At 47.3% G+C, this 13,174-nt stretch overlaps 1 protein-coding gene across 2 annotated transcripts in view; it reads left to right on the top strand.

The window, feature by feature from the left end:
* Window positions 1–13,174, top strand: part of znf462 (zinc finger protein 462) — a 43,646-nt gene that overhangs the window by 23,239 nt on the left and 7,233 nt on the right. For both annotated transcript variants that reach the window (XM_058051717.2, XM_058051755.2), the window contains exons 3-7: window positions 316–5,372; window positions 6,681–6,815; window positions 9,477–9,865; window positions 10,387–10,505; window positions 11,159–11,359. In XM_058051717.2, coding sequence (XP_057907700.2) covers window positions 316–5,372; window positions 6,681–6,815; window positions 9,477–9,865; window positions 10,387–10,505; window positions 11,159–11,359 — 5,901 coding nt within the window. The remainder of the gene's footprint in view (window positions 1–315; window positions 5,373–6,680; window positions 6,816–9,476; window positions 9,866–10,386; window positions 10,506–11,158; window positions 11,360–13,174) is intronic.

The following is a 13,174-nucleotide window of genomic DNA, read 5'->3' as shown; positions in this document are numbered from 1 at the left end:
AGCAGTAATGTTACCTTGATGAGACATGACCTGCTTTCAGAATAAATATAGTGAAGGATAACGAGTTACAGTAGCGTTAAAGCGGCGGCCACGTCAAGCGTTCAGTCACCTGCACATAAGCAGCTGGGATGTAAACAAAGCTGGCAGTGCTGTCGGAGTGTACGTCTACATCTGTCAGGTTCATTCATCAATTATCTGCAATAAACCAGGAACAACTGTATCATTTATTGCTTTGTAATACATCTTTTAAATGATCAATTTATTATCAATGCCATCATCATGTTATGTTGTTACAATTGTTTTGTCTTTGTTTAGGTCCCAACTCTGCAGACAGCTCCAGCAAGGCGCCGCAGAAGCAAACCGCCGAAACCCATCTGCTGTTTTACCAGTGCAAATTCTGCGTCCGTTACTTCCGATCCAAGGTGTTCTTGAGGAACCACACCAAGAAGGTGCACAATGTTGTTGAGGAGGGCACGGTGGCGCCGATCTCCTCGCAGACGGCCGTGGAGCACAGTGACAATTCCAAAGTTTACTCGTGTCGGTATTGCACGTACAAGTCGCCACGTAAAGGAAGGATGATCAAGCACCATGTTATGTGTCATAGCAAGGTTCCCTTAGACGGTTCTAAAGGTCCTTCGGAGAATGAGGAGCCGGAGGAGTCAGACTCATCCGGCCGACTCATGAGGGGGACCTTTGCCTGCGAATGGTGTGACTATCAGACAGACCAGAAGGCCGACTGGACGAATCACGTGTTCAAGGAACACGGTGACAAGGTCAAGATCGTTTCTTGCAATTCCGAGCCAGACGGGGATGCAGGTGCAAGCTCGCCCCAAGCAGATTCGCCATCCCAAAGCGCGAGTGCATCAAAGACTGCTTCGACTGATGGATTTGTGGAATCCCCGGAAAAAACGCTAAAAACGCTTGAAGCAACGCAGAGTGGTGCAGGCACACCCATCAGCGAGGACGTGGCGAATAGGGGCGTAGAGACTGGCGGCAATGCACTCAATGAGGACTCCAGGAGCAGCCTTGAGGAAGATGAAGACTTGGTTGATATTGATGATGATCCCAACTACACTGGAACGCTGTCAGCAGACGCGAAGCAGCTTTTATCAGACGAGGACAATAAACTGCTGGAGACGAAAGGCATACCCTTCAGGAAGTACATGAACCGTTTCCAATGCCCCTTTTGCTCCTTCCTCACCATGCACAGGCGCAGCATCTCGCGTCACATCGAGAACATTCACCTCTCCGGTAAAACCACAGTGTATAAATGCGACGAATGCCCGTTCATCTGCACCAGCCCTCATAAATTAGGCACCCACAAACAGAGCCATAGTTCCTCAGACATGGAGACCATGGACCTGACGAGCGACAGCCCAGAGCCTCATCATGACGGTGCAGCAGAGTCAGTCAACGGGGGCAATGTAAGCAAAATGAACGGGAAAAAGCCAACGAGCACGTTGCACGAGCAGCAGAACCCCCATCGGTGCACGCTTTGCAGCTATTCCACCACCACTCTGAAAGGTCTGCGGGTCCACCAGCAGCACAAACATTCCTACTGCGATGACATGGATCCCGCCGTCTCGGAAAGCCAGTTGGCTGACCAGCTGGACGCTGATGTAGCCGAATCGCCAACCTGCCTACAAAAAACCCAGACTTCCATTTTAGGGCTGGCCACCAAAAAACCCTTAGTAACCGGGAAAAGGGCGAGGAAGTCCATCAACGACTTGCCTTTGGACTTGTCCTCGGTCAAAAAGCGAACTAGAATTGACGAAATTGCAAGCAACCTTCAAAGCAAAATAAGCCAAAGCCAGCAGGACTTGGTCATCAAACTGGACGACATGGATGACGAGGACAATGCGGACAACTACACGAGTGCTGACAAAGCGAGCAGAAGGCATGACGAGAAAAATGCCATTTTCACTTACAACATCGAACAGCCTCATGCGAGGGACTTGGCTCATAAAGGAAGCCGAGTCGGGAAAAGAAAAAGCAATCCCAAGTCCAAATCCAGGAGCCTACCTCTGTCGTTGACTCTTTCTGATGATAGTGAAAACATTTCAGGTGATCTCCTGGATAGCAGGGAGGTCACCCATGAAAACAGCGACTATGCGGAGGAACCCGGAGCCGCACGTTTCTACTGTAAACACTGTGACTACCACAACAAGTCCGCACGTAGCGTCAGCACTCATTACCAGCGGATGCACCCGTATGTCAAATTCAGCTTTAAGTACATTCTGGACCCTGAGGACCAAAGCGCAGTCTTCCGCTGCTTGGAGTGCTACATTGAATACAACAACTACAACGACCTCCACCAACACTACATGGATCACCACCCGGAAGCCAGCAACGTGCTCAACTTCAACCAGCCCAATCTGGTCTACATGTGCCGCTTTTGTTCCTACACCAGCCCCAACGTCCGAAGCCTCATGCCCCACTACCAAAGAATGCACCCCACCGTTAAGATCAACAACGCTATGATCTTCTCCAGCTATGTTGTGGAGCAGGCCCACAAGACATCTGAATCCCAAACTCTGAGGGAGATACTGAACTCCGGCCCCAAAAGTTTTAACTCTGCCAGCTCTACTCCAAGATCCTCTTCAAGTCCGGTGCTGAAAACTGTGTCTAAGACCCCCAAGGCCGCCACAGAGATGGATCCCCTCAAGGAAGCAATGGGGGGCAATGTCGTCGTATATGACTGTGATGTGTGTACCTTTTCCAGCCCCAACATGCACTCTGTTTTGGTTCACTATCAGAAGAAACACCCAGAGCAAAAGGCGTCTTATTTCCGTATCCAGAAAACAATGAAGGTCGTCTCTGTGGATCAGCCCATCACGAACACTTCGTTTAACCTGAGCGCGTCCACCCCCCTGAAACAATCAGGTGCGGCACTGTATGGCTCAGATGAAGATATGTTCTACTGTAAACATTGCGTGTACAGCAACAAATCTGTTGTGGGCGTGTTAGTGCATTATCAAAAGAGACACCCTGAAGTGAAGGTGACGGCAAAATATATCAAGCAAGGTGCCCCCACTCCTGGTTTGATGAAACTGATGGACGAATTGCAAATAGCGGCACCTAAGCAGTTGATGACGCAGTTTCAAAACAACGGTCACGGTGGATCCACCAACTCCAGCCCTAAACTGGGAGACAAAAGTGAAGATGAGCTGTTCTTTTGCCAGCACTGCGATTACGGCAACCGGACTGTGAAGGGAGTGCTCATCCATTACCAGAAGAAGCACAGGGAAACCAAGGCAAACGCTGACTTGGTGCGTCGTCACACCGCCGTTGTACGCAGTCAACGTGAACGTGCGCAGTCCAGCAGCTTCGCTTCCTCCATGGTCGCCCCGGCCCCTCCACCGGACCCTGATGACGCGACCCCCTTGCGTTCCTTGAAGTGCAGACACTGTTCCTACACGTCCCCTTATGTGTATGCCCTCAAAAAGCATCTGAAGAAGGATCACCCCGCCGTGAAGGCCATCGCCATGACTATTTTACACTGGGCTTACCAAGATGGCATCTTGGAGGCTGGCTATCACTGCGAGTGGTGCATTTACTCCCACGCGGAACCCCAGGGCTTGCTGCTCCATTACCAAAGACGCCACCCTGAGCATAATGTGGATCTTGCCTACATGGCGAGCAAGCTGTGGGCTGGACCGGAGACCAGCGAACACGGGGGGAACCTTGAAACGAAACATTACAAATGTCGGGATTGTGCCTTTGAAGCCTGCACGATATTTGACATAACGAGTCACTATCAGGCCGTGCACCCGTGGGCAATTAAAGCGGATGAATCGGTACTTTTGGATATTATTCAAGGGACAGCTGAGAGGACCTCTGTAGAAGACGATGGCTCCCTGTTCGTTGCCATCCCCCCCTCAGAGAGCAACCCCAATCGCCCTCACCCACGTCTCTCCATCTCCACGAATCCCTACCAGTGCACTGTGTGTATGTCGGAGTACAACAGCCTCCATGGCCTCCTCACCCACTATGGAAAAAAACACCCTGGTATGAAAGTCAAAGCGGCAGACTTTGCACAGGAAGCCGACATCAACCCCAGTTCTGTTTACAAGTGTCGCCACTGTCCTTATGTCAACTCCCGCATCCATGGCGTCCTCACTCACTATCAGAAAAGGCACCCGCTGGTGAAAGTCACGGCGGAGGACTTTGCCAATGACATCGAGCAAATCGCGGACGCCAGTGAAGCCGACGACAAGAACAAGACTCAAAGGCAAGGCTACGGCGCCTACAGGTGTAAAATGTGCTCGTATACGCACGGGACCCTGGAGAAACTCAAAATTCACTATGAGAAGTATCACAATCAGTCAGCCACCGAGATCTTCACCCCGGGGTTGACTCATTTCTCGGTCGGACAAGACGCGGAGCCCATTGCGGAATGCAGTGCCAGTAACATGTCGGGCACCGCCAAAGTCCAGGAGGTCGGTGATGTTGACTTTACCCTTGCACAGCTCCCCATCAGTAAGCCAGAGAAGCACGCCATCTTCAAGTGCCAGCTCTGCAAGTACTTCTGCTCCACCCGTAAAGGCATCGCCCGCCACTACCGCATCAAGCACAACAACGTCCGCGCCCAACCGGAGGGCAAAAACAACGTCTTCAAATGTGCTCTGTGCTCATACACGAACCCCATCCGTAAAGGCTTGGCGGCGCATTACCAAAAGCGCCACGACATCGATGCGTACTACACCCACTGCTTGGCTGCTTCCAAGACAATGAGCGAGAAACCCAGCAAGCTGACCATACCCACGCCATCTGAAGGGGAGACCTCGGAGATGAGCGAAGAGCTGCGCTTGGCCGTGGAGAGACGCAAGTGTTCTCTTTGTGCCTTCCAGGCTTTCAGCAGGAAGAGCATCGTGGCCCACTACATTAAACGCCACCCGGGCGTCTTCCCGAAGAAGCAGCACGCCAGCAAGCTCGGTCGCTACTTTACCGTCATCTATGCCAAAGAACCAGAAAAAACAGAGGACAGTCCGATGGAAACGGAAGATAAGGAACTGCTGGAGGACGTTCCAGAAGCCGAGCAGGACGGAGACGGAGATTGGCTGCCCTTTAAGTGTTTCAAATGCTACCGGCTGTCCTTCAGCTCCGGCAGGCTGCTGTCTATGCACTACAACGACCACCACAGCTCCGACTTCAAGAGGGACTTTGAGATGTCACCCGACCCCGTGGATGAGACCTCAGAGTGGTTCCAGTGTTCGCATTGCGAACTCAAGTTCCTGGCCCTCCCTGTGCTGGCCACCCATCTGCTGAACCACAATGAGGAGTTTGAGAAGAGGGTCACCAGGCAGGAGAGGCGGAAGCAGCTTCTCGGCAAACACAAAGCAGTGGATGTACTGGACAGCAAAGCTGAGAAGGTAGGAAAGCAGTCTAGTCTCCCTTTAGGTTTCACCGTTGTACACCACCATGATCCTACAAGTTAAGACCAGTAGCTTGACGCGTAATTGACTTGTCATGTATCATTGCAGTACAGCAGAATTGGAAACTTGCGAGGCAGAAATGACACGCCCTATTTTTCATATAAAAGAGCAAGTTATTGACGCTTTTGATGGAAAAGCTTCTCTTGAATTACTTCTCTTGTGATCTGGCACTGGAGAGAAAATACTCTTTAAAATACTATCAAAGTCATTAGAATTTCTCGGGTGGCGGGGTGACCAGAGCACGGCCGGGGGGGGCGTTTCTTTGTTTTCTCAAGATAACATTTTATGGTAATGGTAATGGTTTTATTTCATTTGAACATGCATCAGATTACAATTGAATGCATCACATAATCAGTTCACAGTTCCACATGTCCAAAAGGAGTAGGAAGAAGCAAAGCTTATTAAATCCTACCCCTCCATCTGGTACTTTTACAATCAGTAACTGTTACATTTGTTCACTTCCTGCTTTCCATAATACAGGTTAAGGTTTTTTTTAATAATGTACCTTGTACCGAAGTATGAGATGATATGACCATACAATGACTGTATCAATATAGTGAAATATATATATATAGCACATCATGACTGGTTCAAGACTCTTCATCCTTGTATTTAGCAAACATCAACTGCTTGTATTGTTTCTTGAATTGGCTCATCGTTGTGCATTGTTTGAGGGTCTTACTCAATCCATTCCATAGTTTGATTCCACATACTGAAATGCTATGGCTTTTTAACGTAGTCCTAGCATATAAGTGTTTCAAATGTAGTTCTTCCCTGAGATCATATTTCTCCTCTCTTGTAGAGAAGTATTGGATGACATTTTTAGATAATTGGTTATTTTTAGCCTCATGCATTATTTTAGCTGTTTGAAGATGAACTATATCAGCAAGTTGAAGTATTTGTGATTTTAGAAATAAGGGGTTAGTATGTTCTCTGTAGGCGGCATTATGAATTATCCTTACTGACCTTTTTTGCTGTACATTTAGCGAGTGAAGATTGCTCTTATAGGTATTACCCCATATTTCCACACAATAAGTAAGATATGGTAGAACCAGAGAGCAATAGTGTGGAGTGATTTCTGATTGAGATTATGAGCTGTTATTAGGTATTACTCAGCAACCTTGCTCATCTCAAATACCTAGGATGTTTTCTTGACACCTTTCTAGTGAAGTCAATCTCAATCATTAGTAAAGCTGTCAAACAAAAGCCCATGAACAACACACATCACCCTCTCTCCATTCACAGGAAAGCTGTGCAAACAAAGCTCCTGTAGGCTTCAGGTGTAACTTTTGCATGGAGGTCCATCCTACCCTGCGAGCCATCTGCAATCATCTGAGGAAGCATGTCCAGTATGGAGAGGTCAAAGAGGGACACGTGAAGGTAAAAATCAGAATGTTTTTCCATTGAAGTTTGCATGCTGTGATCGAGTTATCCTATATTTATTCAATTACAGGGTCTGTTTCTGTACGTCTCAGGCCCACCGTATTATAAGGCGCATGCTAAAACATGGGGGAGGAGTGTTGAATGCAGGAGCAAACTTACTTGTTCAACATAAACTCACACTCGTAACTGCAGTGAAAGGAGATCCCAATTCCTGTATCTGGCAACCCTTTAGCACCGCACGCTCTACAAACAAAGGCCTTTAGATGGAACGTATTCTCCTAACAATACACTCACCGCATTTGTTATGAACCTTCTACACATCTTCTGTATTTGGATTGAGCAGCCAGGCAATGTGGCCATCAAACATGGCGGCTTCCCTGACATCGTTAGGGCCAGTCTCTGTGTTGGTGTTTTTGCTTTTGACTTGTTTTGTTGTAAAGTGCAGCGTTTTTGTCTTTAATATTAGCAGTGACTCCATTGAAGGATGACAAAAATATTCATTAATTTTCTACCGCTTATCCTCACAAGGGTTGCGGGGGTGCTGGAGCCTATCCCAGCTGTCTTCGGGCGAGAGGCAGGGTACACCCTGGACTGGTCGCCAGCCAATCACAGGGCACATATAGACAAACAACCATTCACACTCTGCACGCTAACCACTCGTCCGCCGTGCAGCCCAGACAAATATTGATAAATAAAAATGCATTGGAAATTCATGAAAAAAGAGAACCGTAAACATGTTCATGTGAGTGACGACTACTCCAGGGTAAGACCGTCCGCCAGCGTCCCCTTCAGGCAACATTGGGAGCAGGGGAAGGAGGAGGAGGAGCTTGAAGTCTAACTTTTAGGACAGGGCGGGTAGCTGTTGGAAACATTAGTATTCCAGAGAGACTGGGAACCAGCTTGGGGATGCAGCGCCACAACCAGAGAACATTAGCTGACTTCATAGTCGAGCAACACGCCTCACCGTGGCGACACTCTCCTAAGGTGGGGCTTTGCACAGAGGAGATGGCGAGCTTCACTCTGGAGATGCCGCATCTTATTTATGGCTGCATGAAGTACAGGCCAGGGCCTCGGCTGGAAAGTAGGAGCCTCCTTGAGGGGATGAAAAAGTCGCAGTGATTGTCCATCGGATCGTGACAGACACACAAAGCCTCTGCGGGAGATTGGGGAGGGGGGGGCAGACATAGATGGAAAATATGCCCTGAGACATTGGAATAAAGAGGTTAGCCGAGCTAAACACACATTGTTCTGGTTTCAGGTGAACTAGCCAAAGAAGTGCAATCTCTCAGTCCCATTACCGCCCATAGGCTCACCCCGTGTCATTCCACTTACCGAAGTACTATAGTGACCCGACTATAGGCGCTGAATAAAAGACCCACTTTTGGAATCATTTTCATTGATAAGCATTATTTTAAAATTAGCATAACTAGCATCCTCTGCTTTTGACGTGTGTGTGTGTGACAGGAAGAAAGTCTCTGTATGGGACATTATCCCATTATAATTATACATTATTGTTATTAGTAGTAGTATGGGTCATCGTCTGGTTTTCTAAATTTGTAGACAGCAAATGTAAGACCTTGCTACTACAATATTTTGGCCTGCTGCCCACAAGGGTAGCGGTCTAAGTACAAGCGTACACGCTGGAATACTCTTGCTAAATAATGACCATTTTAATTTGGTGTGGAACAGTTTTTACTGATAAAAGAATAATTTTTGGAAAATTAATAACACTGCGGGCTGCACGGTGTCGAGTGGTTAGCGTGTAGACCTCACAGCTAGGACACCAGGGTTCAATTTCACCCTCGGCCATCTCTATGTGGAGTTTGCATGTTCTCCCTGTGCATGCGTGGGTTTTTTTCCGGGTACTCCGTTTTCGTCCCACATTCCAAAAACATGCTAGGTTAATTGGCCACTTGTAATTGTCCATAGGTATGAATGTGAGTGTGAATGGTTGTTTGTCTATATGTGCCCTGTGATTGGCTGGCCACCAGTCCAGGGTGTACCCCGCCTCTCGCCTGAAGACAGCTGGGATAGGCTCCAGCACCCCCGCGACCCTCGTAAGGATAAGTGGTTGAAAATGAATGAATGAATAACCGAAGAACATTTGTGTATGAAGTACAGTCATCCCTCGCCACTTGAACTACACGTCTTCATTTTATGACATTTTAAAAATATATATATTAATTAATAAATTATGCCATTTGTAGTTGAATATGGCCTGTGATTTGTTAAAAATAAACTTGATTGCCACAACAACAGCCTTTTATTGCAGGTGTGGATTATCTCACAACAGGCACAATACCCCCAATAAAAGTCTTAAAATTAAAAACACGAGCCACTGTATTGCCTGTAACCCACACTACCTAAAACTCAACCCTGAACCCCAGATTACTTCTGTGATTGGCTGGCGACCAGTCCAGGGTGTACCCCGCCTCTCGCCCGAAGACAGCTGGGATAGGCTCCAGCACCCCTGTGACCCTCGTGAGGATAAGCGGTAGAAAATGAATGAATGAATTAATAATAACACAAATGGATGTGAAAAATAACACATGAAAACATCAGAAATGTTTTGGAGGCATCCAAAATTTCCAAATCCTACATGTATCGTTTGCAGCTTGAAGATGTGCATCCCTAACGAGAGCATCCTTTGTTTTCCAGAAGGAAGTCGGCGAGCTTCCACTTACTGCCCCGTTACAGAGACTAGTTAACGGTGACGTGGAAAAGGATGAATCAGAAAGCCTCGAGGGGCCCGCCGACGACACCGTGGACCCCGCGGGCTCCCCTGTTGCCACAGCGACACGGGAGCCAGAGCTGAATGCCGTCGAGGGGAGGGCGGCGACTCTGGCGGCCAGGGCCTCGGCGTCGGGGACCTCGCTCAAGCAACGTCTGGCAACGGGAGGCCATCCGTGTGCCCAGTGTGACCGAGTCTTCATGTCCATGCAGGGACTAAGGTCCCATGAGAGGAGTCACTCGGCCATGGCCATGCTCAGCAGAGAGGACAAATATAGCTGCCAGTACTGCCACTTCGTCTCACCCTTCAGACACAAGTGAGTGCGTTGAGCCACGACCATAAAGTAGCGTACGGTGGAAGCGCCATCAGTTATTCTGGGATGAGTTTTTCCCATAGGCAGTAATGGGAATGGAATGAATCATTCCGGGGTGAAATAAAATGTTTGAAGGAACATTAGAACAATGTTAAGGGTTAAATACAACACCTTGGTTGTGACAGGACTGATTTTCAGCTCGTAGCCCTTCCCTACGAATACCGATGGCTCCCTCTTCTGAGACGGACGCAGGTTTGTTTTCGTCCGTCAAGACGGTGGAGCGAGAGGGGACAAGCGAGTCCTCGTCTCCTCTGAGCTCCCTGGTGTTATCCCTGACCCGCCACCGAGCGGCTGGCATTCAAAACGCCGCCAACGTTCCCCGCATGCGCTAACACCCACCAGGGGATTGTGGGTAGATGAGTCCCCCTGCCCCCCCACACACACCTCCATGAGCCGTAGTCACTCAAACATATGGTGCTTGGTTATGCCCACTAATCCACTCTTCTTCTCTGTCCCCCCCTCAGCCTGGACAGACACATGCAGTCTCACCATGGCCACCACAAGCCCTTCAAGTGCAAACTCTGCCCCTTTAAGTCTGCCTACGTGAGCCGCTTGAAGAGCCACATGCATAAGGCGCACACCGGTAAGTGCATATGCACACCGTATGATGACATGTAATAATACACTGTAAATACACATCTGTATCTACATGCTACCCTAAGCATGTTAATAAGCTACAAACCAAATTACTATAGTATCAAAATGTGTCATTTGCTCAGCTCTCCAACCATCATAATAAACACTCATTATGATCATCATAATAATTCTCTTAATGTTAGCGCTTCTTAGCATCTCATTGTATTTCTGATATTCCTTTCAAAGTAGGACTTTGCTTTAGGAAAACTGACTTGCTCATTACTGTATTTGTAATATTTCTGACTATCCTGGCAATGACTTTTTTCTCTTAATATAGCGTTAATGTTCTATTAGTGTTTGGCTTTTGTAAAAAAATACAACGTTATTGGCAGTAAAACATGGTCAACTGATGAATGCACATTTAAAAAAATGTATGAATATTTTATTTGTTCCATTTCTGAGTGCAAACAACAAGTTGCCTGCAGTCTGCCTTCCACGCCAGTAGTAATTGGCAATGTAATTCAACTGCATGGAAATACTGCACAGATCTGAACATATGTACTTCAAGATGCAGTACCTGCAGATATTTTGTTGATCTTTTCAAAGAAAGCTCAAAGACGTGATGTAAAATACAGCTATGTCTTTACCCCCCCTCCCCAGGCGAGCAGCACACGTACAAGTGCTTGTCCTGCCCCTTCTCCTCCGTGACCATCAGCCAGCTGAAGGAGCACTCTTTGCAGGACCACGGCGAGGCTTTAACCTTGCCCAAGCTGCGGGCCGCCAACCAGGCCGCCCACGCTGCTCTGAGGACCACCCGGCTGACCACCAGCGCTGATCAGAGTCCTGGAGAATCTCTGGAAGGTAGGAGATCCTGGGGCCCCCGGTATGGGTGTTGGAGGGCCATTTGCTTGATCATTTCTTTAGGGAAAATATTATTATTTGACATTAATGACATTAATATGAATGTTAGTATTTCAACAAAACATGTTGTCATAACAACAAAAATATTTTCTTGGGCAAAATAGTCCCACACGAAACCTTTTGGGAAAAAGGCTCTCTAGGCTCCGTTATGGAAAAATCCTCATCAGTATGGCATCAATATGATGCTTGCGCCCTCTACTGGTAGTGGTAGTACTTACCATTTCTACTGACCTGAGCCTGTCAAAGGGTCACCTTGGGCGTAGACCGGACCCCCTGGTTGGACTCGTCTTGGCGGCAGCTGTCCCCTTGCTGCCGGAGCAGAGGAATATTCCCTGCATTCCTCACAGCGCCAACCACGGCTCTCAGCTGCTCCCCAGCATCACGTATCCAGCACGGCCAGGGGCACGGCACACAACCATCCACTCAACCATTCAGCCATGTTGTGTAAAGAACGCTGGAATCCAACGTGCGGCCCTTGGTTCACATAAGCACAGCTCCTTATCTCCTCCATCTCCTCCACCTTTCTTTCGTCGTGAAAATGGAATGTAACTTTCTTCCTCAAAGTCTGGAATGCCGAATGAAGCATTTTTCTTATGGATAGATATTCTATTAGTGTCACTGTGCTTTATTTATTGATGTCGAGGCCCCAAAGTAGGGCGACATTAGCCAACCTCCAGAGGATGATTGAAGGGCTCACATCGCCCGCCATGGAATCAATTCATCTCCCAAGTCACATGTATGCATTTTCTTACAATATATTCACATCTAAAATGGCTTCTGCATTATTACTTTCCAAAGTGTACTGTATAGAAATGAGGATGGTATCCATGTATAGAAGTGATATCCATGTATATAAATGGTATCCGGGGCGACACGGCGGTCGAGTGGTTAGTGCGCAGACCTCACAGCTGACCAGGGTTCAATTCCACCCTCGGCCATCTCTGTGTGGAGTTTGCATGTTCTCACGTGGGTTTTCTCCGGGTACTCCGGTTTCCTCCCACATTCCAAAAACATGCTAGGTTAATTGGCCACTCCAAATTGTCCATAGGTATGAATGTGAGTGTGAATGGTTGTTTGTCTATATGTGCCCTGTGATTGGATGGCGACCAGTGTAGGGTGTATCCCGCCTCTCACCCGAAGACACCTGGGATAGGCTCCAGCCATCCCCCGTGAGGAAAAGCGGTAGAAAATGAATGAATTAATGAAATGGTATCCATGTATAGAAATGGTATCCATGTATAGAAATGGGGATGGTATCCATGTATATATATGATATCCATGTATAGAAATGGGTATGGTATCCATGTATAGATATGATATCCATGTATAGAAATGGGGATGGTTAAGTGTATAGAAATGGTATCCGTGTATAGAAATGGGGATGATATCCATGTATAGAAATGATATCCATGTATAGAAATGGTATCCATGTATAGAAATGGGGATGGTATCTATGTATAGAAATTATATCTATGTATAGAAATGGGGATGGTATCGTGTATAGAAATGATATCCATGTATAGAAATGGGGATGGTATCGTGTATAGAAATGATATCCATGTATAGAAATGGGGATGGTATCGTGTATAGAAATGATATCCATGTATAGAAATGGGGATGGTATCATGTATAGAAATGATATCCATGTATAGAAATGGCGATGGTATCCAATGTATGGAAATGATATCCAAAGGCCTGAATGTAACATTTCCTATGTTATTTCCACATGAGATCACAAGGTACTTGTCATAAATA

This window comes from Doryrhamphus excisus, linkage group LG10 (assembly GCF_037039965.1).
Source record: "Doryrhamphus excisus strain RoL-2023G ecotype Guam linkage group LG10, RoL_Dexc_Guam_v1.1, whole genome shotgun sequence".
Lineage (NCBI taxonomy): Eukaryota > Metazoa > Chordata > Actinopteri > Syngnathiformes > Syngnathidae > Doryrhamphus > Doryrhamphus excisus.
The sequence above is the reverse complement of the archived record's forward strand: the minus strand, read 5'-3'. Positions and strand labels throughout refer to the sequence as shown.